Source organism: Perna viridis, chromosome 9, assembly GCF_037379345.1.
Source record: "Perna viridis isolate PV_CMFRI_1.1 ecotype Kerala chromosome 9, ASM3737934v1, whole genome shotgun sequence".
Taxonomy (NCBI): domain Eukaryota; kingdom Metazoa; phylum Mollusca; class Bivalvia; order Mytilida; family Mytilidae; genus Perna; species Perna viridis.
This window is the reverse complement of record NC_142453.1, coordinates 10,387,048-10,414,221: the sequence shown is the minus strand read 5'-3', so window position 1 is coordinate 10,414,221 and position 27,174 is coordinate 10,387,048. Positions and strand designations below refer to the sequence as shown.

The window sequence follows — 27,174 nt, the reverse complement described above, 5'->3', positions numbered from 1 at the left end:
TATAATGTTCCTTACATGTATGCCAGAATAAAGTGCACTCTTGACTCATTTTATGACTTTCTGAAAGGTACACGGAAAGAGTTCTCAATTATATTACTTGAACAAAACATTGTATTTTGAAAGAGACACAATACGTTTCTAAAAGAGTTCGAAAAGTTCAAAAATGGATAACATTAAATATCATTCATTTTAATCGTAATCAGTGAGATTTTTCTTTTTTTTTACAGCCAGATCAGTATAATTGGATACACTTATAAATATGTTCCTTTTACATGCTAAATTGAAAAGTTAAGCCATACTTTTGTTGAAAAAAAACTAGATTAGGCGGTTTCATGTTACTTTACTGACAGTATATCACTTTGTTATAAAAGCTAGGTCTACAAAGGCAAGAATTAAGAATTATCTGTTTGTTAATGACCATGCATTTTAGAAACGTTTGCGTATTTGGCGTTGTAACTTTTGTATTTGTATCTTTATGTTCAAAACATGTGGATAAAACAAAAATGATAATTACATGTGTCAATCGCGTGTATGAATACAAAACATAAAAACAAAACAAAGTTTAAATAAAATCTATACAAATATTTTGTCTAACAAAGGCGTCAATATTTTGTTGAAAGAGAGTTGATTAACGTAAGATTACCGTTGGAATTATTTCTTGTTTATGTTTTTTTTTCATATTTATATTTGTTTTGCCTAAAACTCTATTTTATTTGATCCAATTTCAAAGTCAATTGACCTCTTGACATCCTCCTTCATAATGACTATCAAAAGTTCACATTTAATGCGAAGAGATTGTACTATTCATCAGTTTTGTTTTGTTTTAAATTTGCCAGACTTTGACACTTTTATAGTGGAAAATCTTGTTTTATGATCAGTTTGATTTGCTTGGTATTGTTGTTAACCACATTAGCTGTTGTTTAGAAAATTTGCCTCACTGTTTCAATTTTCAGTATAAGTCAATAGAATCAAAGAAGATTATTACAATGCTGCTTGGTTTATTTATGGTTTTATTGTTTCTGGTTGGGATACAATCGAAATCGGTTCACAATACAACCTTTGATGAAAGCAAATTTGTGTCTAAGGAATATTTTGAAGAGCATATGGAAAATATGACAGATTTAGTTTTAAATCTCATTGAGAAAAGTAAGTTTTTTTATGGAATAGTATAGACTGTTGACATTCAATTAATTTTTATCTTAGTAATAAATCATGACAAATTGACTAAAATGACATACAAAAGTGATAATTAAACTACATAATTATGTGTTCATAAGGCTTGTAGAGCATTGCACTGCATACTATAAACTCAAACACCTAAGGCACCACAAAAAACATTAGAACATTGCTCGGCTAGACATTGGAAACCACAATCGTCAAGTAATTGTGATTAAACCACTGGGAAGACAAATTAATGTATATGTTAATAATGTGCAAGAAAATTGACAACAATTAATGCTGCAAACTGACTGTCCTTTATTATTTTTCTTTACTGAAGTAAATGATGCTAATGGTATTGAGATGGATCGTGACGGTGTATCCATCTGCGCCATGAAAACTGATTTTTTCAACGTGTCATAGTTTTCCTGTCCTCTTTCGTGTACCCAGGACTTGACTTTTTTTATGAGAACCACTAAAATTCGCATATTTTGCGAATCAAATGAGCATTTGAGTCGCTGTGAATTTCCTATTTATTGATATTATCAACTGAAAAATGATAGGAATAAAACTGCAGTAATGTTTGATTTACACAAATAGACATTCATAAATACCAATTACAGATTGTTTTTAATTATTATAAAAATAATTATAGATTGCTATTGGTACAATTACAAAATGGAAACATGCTATTCAAAATATATTATAGTCATATTTTGTACAATTGTGGTTTTTCACATTGGTTGTATCTTCACTATATTTCAGAGTCCGCTGATAGCTCAGTTAGAGTCTTTTTTCACGCAAAGATGGAATATGCCGACATAACATTCAACAAGAACTCGATAGTAAAATTCAAAGATGTTCTGTATAATGAAGGCAACCATTTCTTCCCAGGAGATAGTATTTTCATTGCCCCAGTTTCTGGAGTGTATCTATTTTCATGGACTATTCAGTCCTACAGTGGCAAGACCGTAGCCACAGAATTAAGAGTAGCAAATGTTGTTAAAGAAAGAATAGTGTCGACTCTGAGTACCACTGGTATAGAATCCTTCACACGTGTTCTAGTCTGCAAAGTAAACAAAGGGGAACACGTCTGGATCCAGACAGCTCGTAGCTTCAAAGAAAACTTTTTCTACTCGGGTTATAATTGCAATAGCTCTTTTATGGGCGTTCTTTTGTTCACAAATTGAACTTTATAAATTTAAGTGCAATGTTGTTTTTTTTTTTTTTTTTTTTTTTGTGTGTGTTTTGTTTTTGTTTTGTTTTGGTTTTTCATTACCAACTACAATGCTAAATGTGCCTACACGGCAAACTATTTGCCAAAAAATATTTACTTGAATAAATATGAATTTCAAATACCAATCTTTAAAATACCGGGAAGAATCTGCATGTGTCTTTGAAACTCACCTATTTGACACGTACGTTCACGTACGATGATTTTCTCTGTTTAAAATGACCACTTTTTGGTATTTGAGTCACCATGGACTTTTAGATATTTGGATTAGAATGTCATTAGAATGTTACCAAAATGAGAATTTGACACTTAAGTGACCCTTAAATGTTCATTTGCAATTAACTGACTCATTTTATCAAAATTATGTGGACAATTCTGTCTTTATTTTTCTATCATAATGATAAAAAAACAGTCAATTCACAATGTTAGAATTATAGATGTTTCACCGAAAGACTAATTCTGAGAGAGACACTTAAACATTGCACGACTACCTTCAGTACACTTACCAATTTAATACTACCAGCTTGACCCATTACTGATTAAAGGATGGCAAAAAGGATTTTTGTGATGTAGAAAAGAACAAACCTTTCAAAACAGTAGGTACAAATATTTACGAAAGTTTTAATCATAAATGTGACTTTCTAATTTATTCCATGCTGTTTAGAAATAAAACATGATGAATGAGTTGCGCTCACTTGGTGTTGTGCGATAAAAGGTGAACCTGTACTTTGAAATCAGTGACCAATATACGTACTTTAATCCAAACAATTCACTTTGCTAAGATTACAACATGTGAAATTTAGTGCATATCTAAATGTATAGCAAATACACTTCATTTGTTCTCAATGGTATGTTTATGATTTCAGGTATTTTTTTTCGTTCATTAATAAGAAATTTCAAAGAACGGAAATAAAAGACATACCGGGAACATTTTTATTGTTTGTATCAAAGTCTTAAACAATGCTCCAAATCCTTGGGTTAGTTATTTATCCAATGCTTTAAAAAGTCGTGAATATAAGAACTGATTGAGTTAATTGTATGTGAGTTAGATTTGCTAGGGAGTTACATAGTGAAAATAACGACCATGATATTTTTTTGTGATTCATCGACGTATTGAAGTATTTTTGTTTTAATCCAAAACACAAAGGTTACATCATAAAAAGTACACCCGATATGATATTGTAAGTACAAGGGGCTAAATTGCTGAATACATTAAGTAGATCATACCCAGCATTTCTAGTAGGTAGATTTTCTTTGTTTTCTTCTCTCTCAAAACTAACCTTGAATGAATTTACTTCTTATTGTAAAACATGATTTCGCGATATTATGTATGGATTGTATACGGAATTTTCACCATTCCGCGTACTATCAAAAAACTGGCAGGTAATATTTTCAAATATTTGAAGATGATTTGAACATATTATTTTTACTTTTCAACACTAGTAGTTTACTGAAAAACTATACGTCTGTATGATTTTGCAAGATGACAGAAAACAATGCCCCGTGTTATAGATATTATCTACCTTACACAAACTGACAATAGTATAGAAAAAAATACTCTACAATACACTGTAAATAAACATGCAATTATTAAATGATATATTAACAGATTTTATCCAAAAAATTACAATTGTATGAACAATAATTACAAAATATACACTGATTCCTATGAATACATTTATCTCATATAAATCTTCTCATTATGATTTTGAATAAGTGAATTTGAGGTATTTACTGTAATTTGATTGGTTCAAATAGTTTTTTTCTATTTGTTGATAGACGAAAAAAAAAGGGACACGCCCCTTTCCCCTCTTCCGAACTACTTTTTTTTCTCAATATTTTGAAAAAGAAATAAAACTAAAATTCATGGTTACTTTGTGTGCGTATGATTTATCCTTGTAATAATTTTTTTAAAAATATTTTAATACGCTACAAATTTGATCACTGAGCGTTCGGCTACCTAGAAGAATTGTTCTTGGACGACCCACAATTAGAATTAGTGCATTTGCAGACAATGCCGTTAACTGACCGCGGTGAAGGTCAGTTTTTACAAGTACAGACAGCACCAGCACAGTTTCAATTCCGAGAGCAAAATAAATTAGACTGTTTCTGACGACGACCTTCAACATTTGGAAGACAAGAGACAGTCGGAATATACAAAACGCAACACAAAATGCATATTTTTCAAGGTACATTTTGTAAGTTCACGAATCGTCGTTTAACTTGAAAATGTCTTTTTGCAAGGAACAAATATTTGTGATGTACATGAAATGGAACGGACCAGGGATTGAACCTTGGACCTCTCATGATAAATGAGCTCTGCACCACTGAACTATCTGATTGTATTATTCCAAAGTACACCAAACAAAAATATTTTAATAGTTTTAGGGAATTTTGCGTATTTTCTTTAGTTTCATATAAGTTTTTATTTTTTTAACTGAATGGTGCAGAGAAGCCGTTGGTAAAGAGCTGGCTTTGAGCAGTATTTCACCAGAGGAACTCAATACCCATCTCAGGAGATTTTACGCAGGTGCTACGCAAAAATTCGTGAAAACGTGAGAAGGAAATGTCCACAGGTAAGGCCCAAGAGAATCATAGAAACTCTTTCAAAAGCATAAGAACCGGAATTAACCGACATCTCAAGAAAATTGATAGAGATATCGACATCGTAGGTGACAAAACATTCAGAAAAGCAAATGAAACATTAGATGGAAAATTGAAAGAAAATTTACACCAAGGGTTGTCGCGACCGACAAAACATAAAGATGTAATTTCAGCATCAGATCTAGACATAATAAACACTTTACTTTTCTCAGAACAAACTCCATTACATCTTCGACGAGGCTACATCTGACCATAGAATGTATACTAGTTCCAACTGTAACAAATGCTCAGTGAGAAATTTGAAGTTGCTCATTTATAAGACAGATCCGAGGACAACTTGCCTTTTCAACCATTACTCGAACGATGCACAGATTTCTCCTGATCAGGAACATATATGGTACTCTATCAAATCCGTGAAACAATATCAATTTTCCAGATTTATGAGCGACATTGCCAAAAATGCAAAATGCTCTAAATCCTACACTGCTCACTGTGTACATCTCCGAGCTACTGCGATACAGGGAATGAGCGACACAGGGTTCGAACTTCGACAAATAATGTACATGAGTGGCCATAAAAAACGAAAGCTCTGTCTGTAGTTATAACCGTAGTTGCTCGTCTAATCAGAAGGAAGCACTTAGTGACACTCTTTCCGCGATTTCATCCGGCGCTAAAACTGAGTTACTGGTGTCAAGCTTGCCTGTTGCATCATCGCGGAAAGTACCATCTCAGCCCTAGGGGCATGTGTCTCGAATGTGCCACTGTCCGTTTCTTCAAACGTCATGTCATCATGATTTATATCAAACTCCGCATTTAACAACTGTGTGTTTGAAATTAACCCAGGCCAGAAAATCAATGGACATTGACTGAATTATAGATCGAACACCTGTTCATTGTTGACAATTGACAGACTTTCTAGATATCTAGAACAGGGTTATGGTGCTACAAGATTAGGGTCATCACTACAGAAGTTTTATGGTCGTCATTATACATCGTGGATCGTTATGTTGTATCCATCTGCGCCATGAAAACTGATATATTTTCAACGTGTCATGGTTTTCCTTTCCTCTTTCGTCTACCCTGGACTTGACTTTTTATGAGCAACTCGGTAGGAGTTTCTAGAAAAGCAGAGGACGCTTACCCTACCGGTGCACCTTGTCCACGCTCCTAGTGTTTAGTGGAGTCCGAGTTGTTTATTTTCTTTTGTTACTTTGTATGTATGATTTTATTTACTTCATGTTCTTTGTTGTGTATGTCCGTTTTCCATGTCTGGTCTTTGTCCCTAGATTACGTTCGTTCGATTGATTACTGCTATAACATTGGTTCCCTTGATTGTTCTTTCAATATATTGAGATCATAGAATATGATTTACTCAACAGTGCGGAAACATAATTCAACTGAATGGCAATCGATGAGATTCATGACTTTCCGTCAGTACCTCCATATGGCATTTTCATATCACAACTCATACATTATGCCAGAGATTGACGTAAGTACGCTGTGTTTTTATACTAAGATTCCAATGTCCAAGTCAGTTTGTGACTTAAATAATATAAAATAAAAAACAAAGTGCCATTGCTGGGGGTAATTCAAAGTACAGGAAAATCTACTGAACAATTGATGTTTTTTTTATATTTCTATTTCATTTCTCTATATTTCTACGGATCTATATGTTCATTGAATAATGAATAATAAGTTTTCTTGGGATTGACCGCCCTTTTGGAATGAATGACAAAACTGGCATTATTTAGTTGCTCGTCGACTGGGTGTTAGTGGCGATCATTGTCCTAAATATTTTCAATAAAAAATACTCCGTCACAGATATTCGATTTCATATTTTGAAGTCATACCACTGGTGTGCAACAGAGCAAACATGCTAACAAAACAATATAGTTGTAGTCTTCCAATAATGCCGAGCTGTTCGTTCATATTTCTAAAATGAGAAAGTATCGTTCTTGTAGTTCTTTTCAAATGAACCACACAATCATATATTTGGAATATTGAAAGAATAATTGATTCAAACTCACACGATGATACATTGGTATGACATTATATTTCAACAGCCAAAATACCATTATAAGTCTATTTTATTTGATAAAATGTTTTGGTTATTTCAGGTTGTTTGAAAGCAAGGATAGTTATTTTAAGAATATTGCAACAGAGTGTCTCTTTGAATATCTTTATATATGTTAACGCTCATATGTATTGCAATACTTGTTGGGCGAAGTTCCTCGATGACAATTCAAAATTGTTCGTGTGAAGAGAGTAAATTTGTCTCTCAGGAATATTTGGAGAATCGATTGAAAAATATTACAGAATCATTTACAAAACGTGCGGAAAAAAGTAAGTTTAGGTAACATTTTTGTAACTAACAGCAGGTTTTTAATAAAGAGCTTCTTTTTTTAAGAATGAAATTCTTTGTATTTTTTTTTCTTTTATAATGATATTCTTTGTAGAATGCTTCATTTTTGTAGAATAAGTCGAATCCTCTTTTTTTCTAAAAATGATATTCTTTGTAGAATGCTTTGTAGTATATGTCTTTTTTCCATGTCTGGTCTTAGTCCCTGGATAACATTCTTTTGTTTAACGCTATAACCTTGATTTTTCTTTCAATATATGGCGATCACAGAATATGGTTTACTCAACAGTGCGGAAACATAATTCAACTGAATGGCAATCGATGAGATTTTCAATATCCCATCAGTACCTCCATATGGCATTTTCATATCACAACTCATACGTTATGCCAGAGTTTGACGTTCACCTACGCTGTCTTTTTTATTTCATTCTCAAAGGTCCGAGTCAGTTGGTGACTTAACTTGATAGAAATGATATAAAATAAAAAAACAAAGTGCTATTGCTGGGGGTAATTCAAATACAAAAAAACTTACTGAACAATTGATGTTTTTATATATTTTTATTTCATTTCTCTATATTTCTACATATCTATATGATCATTGAATAATGAATAATAATTTTCGTGGGATTGCCGGCCCTGTTGGAATCAGTGAAAAAAACTGGCATAATAAAATTCCGTAAAATGCTTCTATTTTAGAATGATATCTTTCATAGAATGCTATTTTTTATAATGATATTTGCTGTAAATTGCTTCTTTTTTGGAATGATATTGTTCGTAGGACGATTTTGTCTAGAATGATACTCTTCGTAGAATGCTTTTTTTTTTGGTTAAAAGTATTCTTTCGTAGAATGTTTCCTTTTTTTGTAGAATGATATTCCATAGAATGCTTTTCTAATAAAATATTGGTCGTAGAATGCCTCATTTTTTTGGAATAATATTCTTAATAGAATGTTTCTTTTTTTAGAATTAAGATATTTTTGGTATAGTGATTTTGTTTTTTTGTTTTTTTTTTAATAGTATTCTTCGTAGAATTTTTCTATTTTTTAAGATTGCTTTTACCTAAAACAAGTGTGTCAAAAAATATTAACAAAATTTCGTTAGGGTACACATGTCAATTTTTATACGTTTCATCTTAATAACAAAATAGAACAATCAGCGTGTATTGGTTTTGCCTTTTATTTCAATATATTTGGTTTTGAGTACTTCAAGTATACCACCTTATATTGACAATTAAACTTCCTTAGTATGTGGCTTTAATGCCCTTGGTAAGACGATAATCCTTGAAACACGAGTGCAGCATACCTAAATTTGCAATATCCATAAAATTTGTATATTTCTATATTCTATATGAACATTTGTATAGACAATAATAATACAAATACATATATTTTTAATATAAAATATATATAAATATCCAATGAAAATCATTTACACTGTACATGAAAATATGAGAAAAGGTTAAGTTCAATAATTACCCTACAATGTTGTTTTCTTTTTTTTAATCATATGGATGCAAGAAAAAACATTAGTGTTACTTTAGTAAAATTAAGGTTTTACACAAATTCATAGTTTGGTGGCAATTTGTGACCAAGAACTGAAATAACTTCGCTTTAAACAAGTGTTATGTAGGAAGTGTCTTGTTTCCCTTATCTTCAGTGTTTGTGTGTAATCATTTTTAATCAATTCGCTACCTTGTGAATGTAGATCGTCCCTGTTTTATGTGTTCACGTTTAGGTTATGTTTTTGGATTTTAAAGTATTTGAATCATCACACTTCTGAGGCTTTGGTATTTATTTGACGATATTTGTTGCCGTATTCGAACAAGAATTATATAAATTGTGTGTAAAATAGTACGCAACTTTACCAGAGATTTGTTAGATTTAATTGGGATGCAAATGTATGGGTTCTGTTTCAACATATAAAGATCTAAAATAGAAAGGACAATATATGGACATAAATATTAGTATATGTGTAACGAAAGAAACATCCTTTGTTTGATGAAATTGTCTTACCCTTGAATCACCTCTATCCTATTTATTATAAGATTATAGTGAATTATAGTGAAACCTGTGTAAATCGAAACCTTGATATAACCGAAAACCTTCCAAATCCAGACAAGTTTTTAGGTCCTATTGTGTCAGTGAAATGCATTTTGAACTTTCATAAATTAGACATCTGTCCAAACCGATCGAATTCTCCAGTCCTAAAGGGATTCGGTTATGAGATGTTCTACTGAATATGATATTGTACTTAACGCCGCCATTTGTGACCTCAGAGATAATAGATATGTGTTCATATAGAACGTGAATTTTCCGCTCCGTATCATTCAGTTAAAAACCAATGAAAAAGTAAACGTTTCAATGTCGAAATGTTCCAATCACTCGCTTATATAATAATTTCTACAGCCATTTCACTGCAAGATTAATTAGCCCTATCTGTTTTGTTCTCTTTATGAAAAACTTTATTATGGTGATCTAAACCAACAACAAGTATCTCGATTTTGATGACAAATGCACAGGTCATTGTTTATGTCGGATGCACATTTGGATTCACCCTTAGCAGAGATAAAAAATCTATAACCGAAAGATAATTGGCAGAATGAAACACCAACCAAGGTTAACCGAGAAAGTAGAAAGACATTTCTCTCAAAACTAGAATATATCCAAATATGAACATTCCAATGACAAAAAGCAAATAATTCACCTATGACTTGCACCATTAAGAAGTTTTAAGTAGCAGTCTAGATAAGAATCATGCAAAATGATATTCATGGTTGGAAATCCTACATATTTTTTATTTGATATTTCGTTATAGTAAACAGAAATAAACATGTTGCTTTTCATATAACGCTTGTTCTTTTGAGATAAAACTATACAGAATGCACTGTAAAACTCAAATTTTAGAGAGATAAATCGTTAAATGGCACTAAAACACAACAGAAACTGTTGGCGTTTCAATATTGATTATCTCTTACATGTAAGAGCAGATAGATTGGAATGAATTATTATACATTTCATCATGTAGACATATAAAGCAGTTTAATAACAAAAATACAAATGTGTAACCTTTTTTAGGTGTATCACATATTAAAGAATTTGCATGACTCTTACAAATACTATTTCTTAATAAAACAGCTGCATGTAATTGATTTCATTTACTATCTAATCGAAATTTAATTACGGTTTATTAAGTTTATTAAGGCTATAACCAGATGGATAGCCTCGCTTTGAACCGTTTCAAACGAATAACTTAATTAGCGTTTACTTTTTGAACAACATAATTAAAGTATTTTAGCCAACAGTATTAGATTTCTTCGATTAAAGAAAATGCAAATTTATAAGCATTCGTTTTGTTTGGTTTAACCTTTTAGTTACAGTTGTAAATATTCTGAATAGTACCCTTTACATGTTTGCCATAGATGTAAGGATAATGTCATGATGACGAATCACAATTGTACTTTTTATGGGTCGATTGAATAATTTAATTTTGATGATACTGATTTGTTTACGAAACTCACTGAAGCAAGTAAGTACGTTTATCAGACGACGAAAAGAGTTTCGAGTTTCTTTAGCTGCACTTTGTTAGGCAATCGGCTGCCATAAATGTTATTTTTTTCCGAAACATATCTGTCTTATTTGTGTAAAGCTTGGACTTACGAAACAGACAAAATTTGTACATTACTGCCTTCGAATTTAAGTTCATTGTACTCATTGTACTAGAATATTTTTTTCATGTGAAAATGTTGTTAATGTTTATGTAGTATTTGCCAGTAGACCAGCTATTCCTTTTTTTTAACCAAACAGCCAATATTAATAAACAATGATATCATATGGTATATTTGCACTAACCATGAATATACTGAGATGTTAACATTACTCTATAAAATATTTCATTTTAAGCTGCTTTTCATGTCTAATATTAACCGTAACACATGACAAGCATTTCGTTCATACGGCTCAAGTTCACCGGTTCAACGACTCGTAGGTAAACATGACCTAGTCGTATGAAAAGGTAATGCTGATTGTTGACTTTTTATAACCAACTCGGCGGGTGTTTCTAGAAAAGCAGAGGACGCTTACCCTAACGCTGAACCTTGTCCATGCTTCCAGTTTTTGGTGGAGTCCGAGTTGCTTATTTGCTTTTGTTAATTTTTTTGTATTATTTTAGTTACTTGTCTCTTTCCATGCTTAGTCTTTGTCTCTTTGTCCCTGGATGACATGCTTTTGATTACCGCTAGAACCTTGTTTTCTTTGATTACTCTTTAACAACTATTAAAACACTTTATGAATATTGCGTTTTACAAAGATACCTACACAAATGACTTCATATTTAGGGAATCTACCTTTTAGTACGATTCATATATTCAACATTCGTGAGTGTCCACTGTTGACCAAAATAAACCGTTGACATTTATTTTCGTTTAATTCTATTAACATCTTCAAAAACAGAGAGAAATAGAAGTGCGTGTCTTTAAACAAAGGCGTAGGTCCTTAGATTGTTAACTTTTATACCGAACATCAGTGTTTGTGTACGTGATAATAAAAATATATTCTCTCGAAGTAGACGTCCGCCACGGGAGGCTTAATTTCCCGACCCTACCCACCCCTCCCTATTTCAAGTGGCAATCAAAACTTGTCGACTTTGTGTCCCTTTTTCATTTCATCGTAATTTCATGTTAATTTTATCATCCATTGTATGTTAATCGCCAGAATATAGCTGAAATATTGCTGCTCGGGCGTTAAACCCCAACAATCAATCAATCAAACAGGATAGGATTCGGTATTAAACAAAAATAGCTTTAATATGGAAGTTCAACAGCAAGAAAATAAGAAATCAACACTTATTATGATCTATACAATTCATGTCATTGAAATAATGCATTCTTCTTTATACATTTAGACTGATGTGTCTGTCCCGCTCTAACAGATATTGAGCATAGTAGCGTAGCGTAGTTAGTCATGGGACAGCACTGGCCAGTTTAGAATATTTCTGGCTATTCTACCTGCTTTTGACCGTAATCAGCATAGAAAACAACATAGCTCCAATTGTACTTTTCATTTCCATAAAAAGCTTTTTTTAAGATAGGAAAGGTAATATTATTTTTAAATGTATGCAAAACTGCATAGTAGCCATATTTGTTTACGAAATGTACATGGAGTTTACAATGTTGTAAAAACTATCATCGCTGCTATATTCAAAATAGTATGATTTGGTTTTCCAACTAATTATAAAAAAATCCTTGTGTAGTCGAAAGAAAACAATTTCAAAGTTTTGCACCATACAGGAATTTACATTTGGTCATGAATTTCGCCGATGAGGCAATATGTTTTTTTGTTTTTATCCCATGTATTTTTTAGTCAGATGAAGTAAAGGTATAATAATAACCTAAAAATGAAGTATTTATAGACGTCTTTGGTTTAATGGAAATCAAAATACGTCTTTGTAAGAATGTATCCAACCACTTCACGTGAAAAGTCAAGTGTGTAAAACCTCTTACTGTTAGACAAAACTTGTGCGAGATATACACTACTTAAGGTTTAGATATACACTACTTAAGGTTTACATATACACTACTTAAGGTTTAGATATACACTACTTAAGGTTTACATATACACTACTTAAGGTTTAGATATACACTACTTAAGGTTTACATATACACTACTTAAGACTTAGATATACACTACATAAGGTTTACAGTCATTTGTATCATGATAATCGAAAACACATTTGAGCGATGACATTCTTGAGCATTCCTAGGCAAATATATAAATATATGATAATCGTTATAAACTATATTATAGCGATTTCACGTTGTGTAGCAAATACCCTAAATGAAGAAAGGCATTTGGCTCCTTGAAAGCATGTATCCTCTAGCATGGATATCTTATATTTATATTAAGTTACATTATTCAAAGATTATTACTCCTTTGAAAAACAAAATTCAAATGATAAAGTTCGATGCATGCACTGTATAGTAGCATATTACCAGTATACATTGAATTTTTCGCTTGGGTATCTGAATTCATGCAGACAAATGCATCCAACCTGTTTGTTCTATAAACATGTTTTCATAACGTTGATCTTTTCAGGAATATGTAGATAAGTATTAACGGTTTTTGCAAAGTTGTTTTGAATAATTTATAGTTGATTTATTGATCACACAATAAGCGACTCTTCCATTCACTAAAAAATCCAATGTAATAAGCATGTGTCTTTTTCTGCTTGCATTATGATTGGTTGTTCGATTTCAGAGGCATCAGCGATGATAGTTTTTACAACATTGTAAACTCCATGTACATTTCGTAAACAAATATGACTACTATCGTTTAGTTTATTTGAACCAATTATAGGTGTGACATAATACTATCTCTTTTATTTCATTCATTGTCGACATCGTTTATTAATACCACGTCACGTTGTCGCGTGAATGCCTCCAAGAGTAATGTCAATTTAGGTCGTCACTTCCGGTGAAAAAAAATCTCAAAGAAATAAAAGCAACTAATACATTTTATATCATTTATGAGGGAATCATAAGTATTAAACACTTTTTTTCAGAATTAATGGATGTGTACACCCGGACCATTTGGACTTTTGTTTGTTTTGTAAGTAAATGGTCTTATTTTCCATAAGGGCAAGTTCTGAAGAAAAAAAAACATTCTTTAACCTATAATTAATCATAAGGACTGTTGGATATATACATTAGGTCGGCAAGTGCTCATTCGTGTAATAATCATTAAGTAAGGTACCAAACGTATATACTAATTGACCGATAAAGTATTTATTATTTAGGTAACACTAATAGGCACTCGCGTAAATTATTAAAGTGCATCTTTACTTCATTTGGGAATGAAGGATAATAACAATATTTCCGAACTGATACAATCTAGGCAGTAGTCAAAAGAGTAGTAAAAAAAGTCCGTAAACGGTAACAAACACAACTTCAGGGGAACGAATGGAAAGTTGGAAACCATAGCAATGGTCCTGGCTTGGTACAGGCATTTCACAATTTAAATACCACTCTGTGTAAGAATCAGGCAATAGGTGGAACATCATATTTCTCAATTTGGTCTTTTTTCCCTCAAATATATTCCATGCATCTAGAAAACAACTGAAAAGTTATTTAATGAATGTATTCAATTTCTGATTAGTTTATGTGTTATAACCTAATTTGGGTCCGTTTATGCCGAATAATGCGCGAAGCGGATTATGTTTCAGCGTAAACGGACCCAAATTAGGTTATAGCGTATAAACTAATCAGAAATTGAATACATTCATTATATTTTAATAAAAAATAAAAACAAATGACATATCCATCACTTTTATTAACACTGAGTAAACAGCAACTTTAATTTTCCCGCCGTGTAGTAATTCTAGTACACAAATTGGCCGCCATTTTAAAATCAGCGGCAAGACGCTGTCATTTCATCACTGGGAAATGTTCAGTTATTTTCCAAAATTGAAGACACAGTTATTAAAGCAGGAATTAGACATAAACCTGGCGGACATAAAGTTAGTTAATAATTTATTGTCACAAAAACATTTCAACGTTACAGTGTGACTGAAAACGGTGTTTCGGATATTGACAAACAAAAAGTAGTTCCGTAAATTTGACCTATCAATATCTAAACAGGCAAATTTTATAAACACTTTGATGGTAATTTCTAGAGATAATCGGGTATAAATAATAGGTTTTTGCAATAAAATCTATGCGGTTTTTTTCCTTTATGTGCCACACTTTATACACATTTTGCCTGATTCTTAGACGGAGAAGTACTTAAGTTGGGTCAAACCAGGTTTTTGTTGCGGGCTTAACTTCTTGCTTCCGGAAAGGTTCATTTATTCCGCTATAATTTATCACAAATGGACGGCACAAAAGTTTTTTGTGCAGACCTTGCAGGTTCAAGTCAAAACCCGCACATGACATCTTTCTCGGCCTTCCTTTTTTTTCGAATGGCACCATTTGGAACAATTACGAATAAAACCATTACTATTTACCTAAGCCATTGACTTGGCATCAGGAAATGTTTGTTTCTTATCCCTTTTTTACCCCTCATTCCCAAAAATTTTAAATTAAAAAACCCATACATCTCAGTCTTCATTCAATGGTCTGTCGCTTGCATGTTTGATCTAACTAATTCTAACAATGGTAAGACATGACCTCTGATGACTATAAACCTTCATATTAGAATTGATAGACTGGATCCAGACATTGCTATCCCTGGGTAATTCGACAATCACATTACCGCTCCCTGTTTCCCAACTAGAATCAGCTCCAATGTAAGTTCTAGCTATACGCTTTCCATTCACATAAAAACCGATTTCACCACTTGGTGTGTGTGACATGATATTAGCGACAATTAAATAAAGACCTTCGATTTCAACAATGAATTTCCCAAGCGTCGTCAGGTTGGTAGTATTAGTTACTCCTACTGATGATATTATTTCATCAAAAAGCAGGATTTTACCACTGTTCCATGTCGTGAAGGCAGAAATACACGCTGTGATGCCAACTGAAAAATTAAAAAAAAAAAAAAACAATACAATACCAATTAAAATTAGTAAAAATAAAATATAAACAAAACATGTATGTAATTAACGAAAAGGAAACTAGACCAATGTATAGTTTACAACACTGTTTTTTTTTCGTAATTATTTGTTTGTTTCATGCACAAAAACACGACCGCTTATAGCACCTGTAATTGTGGCATCATCATATATTTGTCTTCAATATATGCATACACACTGATCAAGATAAAAAAAAACCAATCGTTATAGTAACAAATGTCTTTAAGTATGTAGAAGTATGGCAAGCCAAAGTGGACAAAAACCAGCATTTTCTAATATTTAAAAGTGATTTTTTTTAATATTACAAATTGATTTCCTAATATTACAAATTAGATTTCTTATATCACAGAACACTTTTTTAGTATTTAAGAATCATTTTTTTAATATTAAAAATTCAATTGAATTTCATTATAAAAAAACTATTTTTTGATATTGGAAATTGTTTTTCTAATATTCGAAAATGGATTTGTCATATTCAATTACAATTTTTTCAATATTAGAAAATCATTTTGTGACTGATTTTGAAATATTGCAAAGTGATTTTCTAATATTACAAATTCATTTTTTAATATTACAAATTCAATTATTAATATAACAAAATGTGTGAAATTTTATAATATTACTAAATCAGGTATTTGTAATATTAGAAAATAAGTGTTTTCTAATATTAAAAAATGATTTTTTTAATATCACAAATTCATTTTCTAATATTACAAATTAGATTTCTAATATCACAAAACACTTTTTAATATTAAAAATTCAATTGAATTCTAACATTAAAAAACGATTTTTAAATATAAGAAATTGATTTTCTAATATTAGAAAATAGATTTGTTGTATTCAGTTTCGATTTTTTGATATTAGAAAATCATTTTGTAATATTAATAAATGTGACTGATTTTGCAATATTGCAAAGTAATTTTTTAATATTACAAATTCATTTTCTAATATTACAAATTCATTTTCTAATATTACAAATTCATTTTCTAATATTACAAAATGTGTGATATTTCATAATATTACTAAACCAGGAATTTGTAATATTAAAAAATCTTTTCTAATATTAAAAAAATGATTTTGTAATATTAAAAATTCATTCTCTTATATTACAAAATATTGATTTTTGTCCACTTTGGCTTGCCATATAGAAGTTTTTTTTTTCAATTTCAGCTGTTTTTGTCAATGTGTGTAATTAATGTAGTTTAATCACGCACTTTTTATTATAAAGTACCTTTATATATTTTCTTAGCTTTCATGTGAACCAAAATAATGAATATTTTATCTATTGCAATTATATTCCAAAATTGCCAACCCAAAGCCCGCAAAAGTCGAATACACGAATCAAAATACTAATTTGAAGCATATAAACATACTGTAGTAGTAATAGAACATTTCTGGCCATATTGTTTTAGATATCAATATTGCTACAATACATGTACCTGCTAATTCCAGATTTGTGTATGCCTGAAACGATTATTTTCGTTCGTGCAAATAATAGCGGAGTAGGGGTACCATTCTTTTACATAAATGGCATAAGATATAATTAGTAGTTAACCAATTTAGCTATATAGGAAGCTAAGATGGTTTATCAATGTTTTAAATGTCTAAAATCTTGTTGGAAATACAGCAATTGAAAAGAACAATGCCAATTACAGGTGAAAATGAAAGGAAATCTGAAATTCCGAAAAGTCTTTTTTTTCTTTAATTTGAGAATTATGTGTCCGAACTGAAAGGGTATGTTGGATACAGCGATATCTGAATCAAAAGTGACAAAAATGTCATTTATACGGAAGATATCGATTGCGCTACTTTTGCATTATTTTGCGCCGGTGTATCATTTGCGCCACCCACTTTTACAAAACGTTTACTAAACCGTAAAATCATTTTCTCCAATAATTATGTTATTCGATTGCTCCACTTATATAATGAAGGAAAATACAATTTTGAAGAAAAATTAGTACGTCTGTCCTCCTCCTTTATCCTGGCTGGAACATGCAGTATATAAATTAATAGAATGATTCATTTAAATTTGATTTCAATCTTTAGAAAAGCTACAAATAAATATTGAAATCATTTTTTTTTTGTTTCTTGTAATAAAGTAAATACGTTTAAAAAGAAAAAAAAATATACGGACAAACCGAAATAGCACAGTGAAACACATTGATCGCTCAAATAAAGGGCTGGAACTTTGAAAACAGAATTTTAAAAAAAAAGTTTTCTCGGACTTAAACAAGTAGAAAAACGTTCTGTGGTGCAAATTATACCTCTTAGAATATGCTATTGCCGCAAAGGGACGCTTTTCTCTTTTACATCGTTAAAATTCTTGAAATTGGCATTTTCAACGGTTTTTTTTCAGGCAATTTATTCAGATTTAGTGTTAGAAATTTTACACCTAAATGGAATTTAAATAGTTTAAAAATTTATTAATTGGACTCATGTGCAAGCTATGATATTATATAATGGTATTGTATCACATAAAAACTTGTTTGAAGTACGTTATTTTTCACAAATTGACACGGTGAAATAGAAGAAAATCTTAAATTCTGCAAATTCGTATTTTTACAATTATATGACACATATAAACCCAAAACAAATGATGGGTACATGTCCATCAGTGGTGGTATGTTGTGTATGAGCATTTTGTATCATACTGAGACCGGATTTCAAGGCGTAAGAATTATGTTTTATTTATTTGGAAAATTCTTACATGAAAATAAGCTTTTCTTGGTTTTATGAAGTACAAAGACAAACTTCCGAGAATATTCTTCAACGACATATTGATTCGTAAATGGGAGGCTTAAAGGTACATGAAAGCCATCATAAAATAGATTGGCTGAGGAGGAAGTGGATGGTGGAACCTACCAGCTCATGGACTAAAGGTCTAATGCTGATGGGACAAATATAAGCTTGATATATCACTGAAAATTGATAGGGTTTAATGTTTGGCCCAATTTCAAATTAGTTTTAGTCATACATCGTAACCCCCAAAAATATCCCAAGCCTTTTTTCATGGTATGACCTTACATCAACAGAAATTAACTATTTAGTGAATTTTCATGAAAATATGGGTGCAACCTTTATCAAAGTTGGAACACTGCGAACTCCCCACAGCAAATGAATAAAGTCCCATAACTCTAAATCGAACAGTCGTAAATTCGTGACAATGGAAAGGAAGCGTATGTCTGAAAAAAAAGAAACAAGTCACAAAAGTTTCACCAAAACAATGGAAGCAGTTTTATTTTACTTATTGCGAAAAGTATGAACGACGGATGATGGACGGACCAAAAATGATATACAATTATACGTCCAGTCTACAAAGTATGTAAATAAAAGAAAGATACGCTGCGAAATACATTGTTATTTTCAAATGTGTTATTAATAAGTTTTTTTTCTGGGGGAGGGAGTGATGGCTTTATGTCTTATACTTTTTAGTATAAATCAGGAAATACTCATACATAGTTTTTTAACTATACTTGTCTATTCTGTAAATGGTTGAAATTACAAAAGGTTAACATGCATAAACACTTTGAGCATGCAAGTCAAGGATCATTTTCACAGTAACAAAACAAGAGACCGATATGTGGTTTGTTCCAAAATACCGAGAATATCAGAAATATTGCTGACTGTGTACACCAAATATGTCGAATGAGCTGCCCTAAAAAGAATTTTCAAATTTATGTAATATAATCTAAACACTGACCTCTTTTGAAAGTTTCGTCCCTCATTTGTTTCAGTTCAGACGAAATAGTTTCTTTTGCCAGTTCACTACTTTTCTTCAAATTCGATATCGTTTTCTTCATATCGTCCTCCCACATTGCTTCTCGTTCTTTTAAACTATCCATTCTGTTTTCTAATCGTACTAATTTTTCCAAAAGTTTTTCTTCAAAATCGAACTTAGAACATCGGGTCAATTGTCCAATATCATCCGATCCAATGGAATTAAACTGTGCACATTTAACGATTGATACAATCAATATTGGTACATTCAAATAAATATACATGTTGCTGTTTTACAGGCATGGGGTATCTGAAAAGACATTTGAACAAATCAGTTTTATATCATTAACTACAATATAACTCGTAATCCAAATTTTCGTTTTATTTTAACCATTGATAGCTTGAATGTGATCTGTCGATCATATATTTGTCACGCCCATCTCCTCCTCTCCCAAAGCAGACATGATTCGTTTCGGATTATTGGGGTTGTCGTCGGGTTGAATGATATATAATTTCTAATACTTCACTCACTAAATGTTTATAATAAAGGACGAAGTTCTCATAACGATAAGCAATACTTTTGATCTTATATATAATATAGAAGAGCCCAATTTTATTCTGGCCGGAAGTTAACATGTAATACGCAGTTACTTCATATCTTTAATGACAACAAATTGTTTATCTGTTGATAACTCACGTGTCAAAGGTTTTGTGTTTAAATTATGAAAAAACCTTAGTTGATATATAACTATAAAATACATGGTTATTTAAAAAAAAAAAGCTTAATAAATATTTTGTATGTCCTCTTATATTAAATATATATATATATATATATATATATATATATATATATATAGTATTGCAACTATTACAAGTTACTCTATTTGTTGCTTTTAAAATGTAGTTGTTAATAAATGAAGAAAACAATTACCAAATAAATTCATTAACGGTTTTTATAAAAACAGGACAGTTGAAAATCTCATGGAATGATCTTTTTATTAGTAAAGTCAAATATTATAGCATTATTGGGTCAATTGTCCGTCTTGGTTTAGATATTGGGCCAAGGCTAGCCATGTCTGAGGCATGGCTAAAGCCTTATATTGCTAGCCGAGAACAAATAATCAGGTAATATGGAAAACCTTACGGAATTATACCTTTATTGACTAAATAATTAAATACATCATATTTGCTTAGGTCAATATAAATTTAACATTATTCAATAAAATATGTTATTGTTTTCCACGTTTGCATGCATGAATGACTTAAATACTGTAAAAATTAGCAATATTGGACACTTGTGTTTTCTGCAATTTTTCCTTATTTTTTATCCTTACAGAGGTCTGCTCTTGAAACGTTTCAGCGTAACATAAAATGTTTTCCGTGTAACAAACAAAGCAAACAAATATACTACAAATGAAAACACTCAATTAAAAAAACGTGTACAGAAAAGTCTCAAAATCAACATTTAGGCAAATATATACAGCTTTTTTAAAGATATGTATCTAATAAAAATCATTTACATTGTACAGGAAAACTTGTGATAAAACTAAATACTTACATTTAAAAGAATAATCAAGGGAACTAAGATGCTAGTTAAATTATCACCCTACAAATATTTATGTCTTTTTCATTCAAATGGACGCAACGCAAAATTACTGTTATCAAAGTAATGGTTTCGCACGAATTCATACATTTTCAATACAGGAATTTCCTGATTTAATTGATAAGTAAAATCCAACTATAGAATTCGTTTTAGATTTATACTGTAAATAAGGAGGAGTTTAGTGGTCATCCATTATTATAAATACCGCTGTGAAGAAGGACCATGTACCCGTCTTAAAAAATCATGAGTGGAGATGGTAGATTCAAGTAAAGTTAGCATCGACTCACTTTAATTTCTAATTCAGAAACAGTAACAGATGACATAATTAACCCTCCTTTGTCATTCGATTATTGCATTTTCAAGAGACCCAAAACAAATATTGCTTGCAGCTACTTCACTTCGACATAATGAAAAGCTATGTCATTATTGTAATCTAAGCCAATACCATGTACCCAAAATAAATGTGACAGATATGCAGAACACTGACTTAGTCGGACGGATGGATGGATAAAGCATATCTATGGATTCGCCCTCGGTTGACCTAAAATCAATTAACTTAAGCTATTTGGCAAAAAAAAAAAGCAACCATGCAAGCTTACGGAAGTAGACCAAGGGTAAGGGACATAACTATTGAAATCAGTGATATGTTTACATCATATTCAATTTCACCAAAGCCTAGTAAGCTTTTATTTGAAATAGAATGAAACAAATCAAAGCTACTTTGATGCTTAGATGAAATTGATGTAAAATACTTTACACAAATGTAATGTTCCAATGATTTGTAAGAGTTACGTTCTTTATCCTTGGTCTACCTCCTTAATCAATATAGTATAAAAACCATATTCTCAAAAATACAATATTACAAAACATGAACACGTAAATTGCAGAAAGCGAATGAATCACCCGTGACTTTTACCATCAGGAAATTTAAATAAAACAGCTGCATGTACTTAATTTTATTCATTTTTCAATAGAAAACGAACCGTTAGTTAATCAAAAACACAACAAGACATATGACCAGGCCATGATTCATGTCAAACAAAGCCTACTCTACTCCACTTTTTAAACTGCACTAAAACGAGAAAAAGCGCTTTGTTTATTAACCTTTATTATGATATGAGCAATATTACGTTCACTTATTTAATTATGGAATCAAAGTTAGTCTAAATATTAGATTATTACGGTTAAATAAAATGTAATTTTTGTATAGCATTTGTTTTCTTGGGTATCACTGGACGTATACGTTTCATTATGTTTAAAGTTGTCTTCTTTGCGATAGTTGTTGGAAAAATATCTTCGATGACGATTCAAAATTGCTCTTGTGATGAAAATAAATTTGTGTCGAGGGAAATCTTTGAGGATCGAATAAAGAACATTACCGATTCGTTTACAAAACTGATTGAAGCAAGTAAGTGCGTTCAACTAGGCGTCAGGAGAAGTTTTGTTTTATGTAAGACTGCTTTCCTAGAGCCTTTTGGGTGAAGAGTATCTATATAAAGTACCATTGTGTGTGAGAATCAAGCAATGGGTGGCACAACATTATTCTCAATCTGGTCTTTTTGCCTCAAATATATTTAATACATCTAGAAAACAAATATAAAAAGCTATTCAAATTTATCCTGAAGCATCTGTGACGTAGATATTTTTGGCTGTTTATAGAAGAAAGAAGTGTGGGAAATTTTTCTCGCCATTTTCCATAGTGCATTTTAATTAAATTTGACCTATCGATGTCTTTAAAAAGGAATATTAAAGAAACACTTTACGAAAGGTATAAATCCTTGAATAATACAATAATCTACTTGTGTTTTCTCCATATTCTTAGACAGAGAATTACTGAAATGGTAATATCTTTCAAGTTAAAAAGTGTTCCGTTCCGACTAAAAGCTCTTTTATTCACAATTACTTTTTCTTTAAATTCAAGTAAACGTTAAAAAGCTTACAAAACTCGTCTGGTAACAATATATATCATTATATTTGCAAACAAACTTCCCATTTGCTTCTTTTAAATTACTTTCATAGTACAGGTTTACTGCATGTATCAGAAAACGTGTTACTAACTTGTTAAATACTTACAAAAATATACTACATGTACCATATCACCATTTTTGCTAGGTAGCATATAAGTAATTTTGTATTAACCTACCCGAAAAAAACTATGGAAAATTGTATGCCAGGTGTTATATTTCCTGAATGAAATGAAATAATTATTCTTAAGCAGAAAACTATAACCTGCAAAATTTGTGTTTATGGTAGTTAAGATATTCTTTTCTGTCAAGTAATTTGCTTGTGACTTTGAAGAACTTTTCATTTATCGCTATTTCAGTTGTTTATACACTCACACATTATAACAAAATTACCAAATACACAAAAACTATATGGAATAGTAGAAATGGATAGTCTTAGAAGAGAAGTCCAAATGACACTATCTAGGCAAGTCCCGAAAAGTTGGAAAGAACCGCATCGGTCCGTAATCGGAGCAGGCATTTCCGAAAGCATAGCGTGTAAAATCTCTTATGGTATCATGCAATTAACAATCAGCACAAAAAATAAAAAAAACTGCCGGTACAAACTCGGAAAAGCATCCGGGAAAACAACATTGCGGAACAGGTCTATTGATTTTGGACACATTTATAGCCATTGAAGCACAGGAGATATATTGAAGATATTATAATATTCAATTGTCTATAATCCTTTTATGAGAAATATTTTTTCTCAAGCTATAAAAATCGGATATACAACTTGTTAGTACTACGTATGAGACGTATTAATCATAACCTGTCTCAAAGGCAATGATGGTGCACTTAGAAGTCAGAAAATTGTCTTCTTTCTCTGGCATACTTTATATTATATTTTGTAATTTCAAAATAAAATGCCTCTCGTATGTCATATATATTTTGTGCTGAAATGACTACTACCTGTCGATAGATTGAATAGGAGGCAACTGTCATAAATGACGCGACGGAAGCCGTAGTCTTTTTTATTTCTAGTTCCGGTGAAAAAATGAACGGAAGCCATTCTCCAAATTTAAGATTGTTCATATAAAAGAATTCCGTCTATATATCGATATGTAAGATTAAAAGGAATTAAATGGAATTTCACAAGATGTTGATGAAACTTTGATTCATACATATATAGGGAAACAGATCATCAGAGATAGGAGCACAATATGTGCCCTTTTCAATGATAAATATGTCTTTCAAACGTGATGAATATGTTGTCAAGTAGGAACTCGTCGCTTCTTGACCGGTATAGCATTTTCGTGATAAAATGTAAACAATTGTAACTTTCGGAAACTTATTTTTGTTTATTATACACAAATTGGAAACTCTGAACATTATTCAGATCGCGTGAGCTACATGTATATAAACGCAAGTTTGAATGTCTGAATATAATGAATAAAATTACTTCGAAGCAGAATAGTTATCACATACCGGTACCGATACAGAATTTAAAAAAACTACCACTACAGTTGAAACCGCATTTATTCATCTTTTTTCTTTTCTTCAGAAAGAACGATTGGTTCAAGTCAAGTGTACTTTTACGTCAAAATGAAACCAGCTAGTATAGTATACAATAAGGATTCAATCGTACAGTTTGGTGAAGTTCTTTACAACGAAGGGAACCACTACAACGCCGGTGACAGTATATTCGTGGCGCCTACATCTGGTGCTTACCTTTTTTCCTGGACGGTACAGATGACGACTAGTAAGAACATGCTGACCGAACTTCGAGTCGCAAACGTCATAAAAGAGAGACTATTTGCGAGTCTGGGATCTACCGGCTTTGTATCTTTTACACGTGTAGTCATCACCCGAGTAAACAAAGGAGATCATGTCTGGGTACAAACAGGAAGTACATGGACGGAAAACTATTTCCGTTATAGTTATGATTCTAAGAGCTCCTTCATGGGAGTCCTCCTGTATGAGGAGTAGAAACGCCACACATGACCGACCAAAACAGTGTTTGATTTTGAACCTGGAACAATTGTACATATACTAAAAAAATCTAACTCATATGATAATGAAATAAAGTTAACAGGTGATAATACATTACACCATTGATTCAATAATATCTCCTCCTTGAATGTTTTTTTTTTTCAAAAAAGCTTTGTTTTTAGTGTAACTAAGACTGTTTACATATGATTACAGTAATGCAAAAATAAACTACAGGACAAATTTTTCGTTAAACATAATTACATTAACTTCAAAGATCAATAACATCATACATTTAACGCTTACCTAAAAACACTAAACATGTTTTATTCTAAGTACTCGTTATTTTCGGTCCTCCTACAATAATGGGAAAAACGCCACATCGATTTGCTTAGTCTTTGTCCCTGGATTACATTCGTTTGATTACCGCTATAACCTTGGTTCCCTTGATTACTCTTTTACACCAAAGACGACAAGACGACGACATGACACCATAATACGACATATCATGTTTGCTCCGGTATGAAACTTAGTCGAAATGATGTTTCAGTACGCTGTTGATATTCCAATGTTCAAATGTAATTGATATTTCTTTACTGAAGAAGCTTCTTTGTACATGAAATAAATCATAAGAAGAATTTAATTGAGTAGTGTTACCATAACTCTACCATAACGAGTGTGGTAGCAGTATAGGTCTTATTACTTCTCTGATACTAAACATTGGAGGTAAAACGTTTTGCAGACAAAAGCAATGTTATTTTGGGCCTTGTCTGCTGGTACGACAACATATTTGTCATGTATAGTAGACAATGTTTTTGCTACATCGGGGTACTTGAAAACCGATATAGCCTTGGCACTCATTGACCTACTTAAAACTTTCATTCGTTTCAAAATTAAAGACCTCACGGCCTTTAACCACTCTGACAGAGAATCAATGTCTTCTTGTTCTCGTTTTATCCATTTTCTTGCATAGTCCTCGACGGCATCCATAAGAACTTTAAAGTTATAATTCCAATTTATGGAGCGTGGTTTACGGTACTTGGGACCTTTAGAAATGATTTGTCGCAGAGATTCGATTTCGATGATGGTTAAATCTCCCGTAACGACGTGACCAGAAGGACCATATTTGAATGGAGAGCTTTTGCAAGAACGGTGTGGTGGTTTAGCCTTGAAGTCCTCAACTTGCAATAGCCTTTTATAATTGAACATTTTGGATGCAATGGGTAAAGTATAGGAATATGAAATAGTTGGAATGGATTTGTCTTTGAAATATGGGGGAATTTTGTTGGAAACGTTTTTGTGATGGAGGATTTAGCCAAATTAATTGCATCTATACATTTGTTGACAAACGGTAGTGGAAGATATGATCGTTTTTCTTCATCTTGACTTTTCATACAAACTGATTTAAAGTGTCTGTGGAAATAAATATCCAAAATAATGGTAACAAGTCTGTATAAGGATGAGGTGGGATCAGAAACACGTTTTGTAAAGGGAGTGTAGTAGAGTAAGAGGTATAGGATAAAGTTTGGTTCTAATGTGAAGAAGTCCAAGAGGTTTTTGTATAAAGGAAGGAGATCATCTATGATGACATCGTGTAACTTAGGTGACTTATAGTGGCGATGGCCATGACTCCTTTCCCGTCGGATTTTTGTCAAATAAATTCATCACATTTATGCTATTGTTATATTGGCTTGAAAGGTTTCCTATACTTTTAATGTTGTCATTGCATCCGTAAGATATTGCAGTACCTAGTCTGCGTATCCAGTACTCCTCTCTTCCCTACGATAGTTTTTACTTAGAACGGGGCTGTTCGTATGATGGTGTTTTTTTTATATAAAATACGAACTTTCATAGAGAGGATTGAATGATCTTGTTGATTAAAGTGTTGATAAACTGTCGGGAATTTGGTTGTGTTAATTCCTGAACGATGACCGCACATTCTTTTGTTTAATCGTTCTTGCGTTTCTCCGACATATACTAAACCACACAAATTGCATTCTAA

The 27,174-nt window shown here is 31.6% G+C and overlaps 2 protein-coding genes and 1 pseudogene across 2 annotated transcripts; 2 read left to right on the top strand and 1 right to left on the bottom strand.

Moving 5' to 3' along the window:
* The first annotated feature begins 883 nt into the window (after positions 1-883).
* LOC148606644 (otolin-1-A-like) lies at positions 884-2,514 on the top strand. Its single transcript, XM_088545919.1, has 2 exons — positions 884-1,146; positions 1,924-2,514. The coding sequence occupies exons 1-2, from the start codon at positions 987-989 to the stop codon at positions 2,346-2,348; spliced, it is 585 nt and encodes a 194-aa protein (XP_088402045.1). The 5' UTR covers positions 884-986; the 3' UTR covers positions 2,349-2,514.
* Positions 2,515-3,888: 1,374 nt separating this feature from the next.
* Positions 3,889-5,246, top strand: LOC148606643 (uncharacterized; annotated as a pseudogene).
* An 8,611-nt stretch (positions 5,247-13,857) lies between these two features.
* Positions 13,858-20,013, bottom strand: LOC148606642 (uncharacterized). The gene is made up of 2 exons (XM_088545644.1): positions 19,621-20,013; positions 13,858-15,865 (listed from the first exon to the last, which is right to left on the bottom strand). The coding sequence occupies exons 1-2, from the start codon at positions 19,919-19,921 to the stop codon at positions 15,483-15,485; spliced, it is 684 nt and encodes a 227-aa protein (XP_088401770.1). The 5' UTR covers positions 19,922-20,013; the 3' UTR covers positions 13,858-15,482.
* Between the last annotated feature and the right edge of the window lie 7,161 nt (positions 20,014-27,174).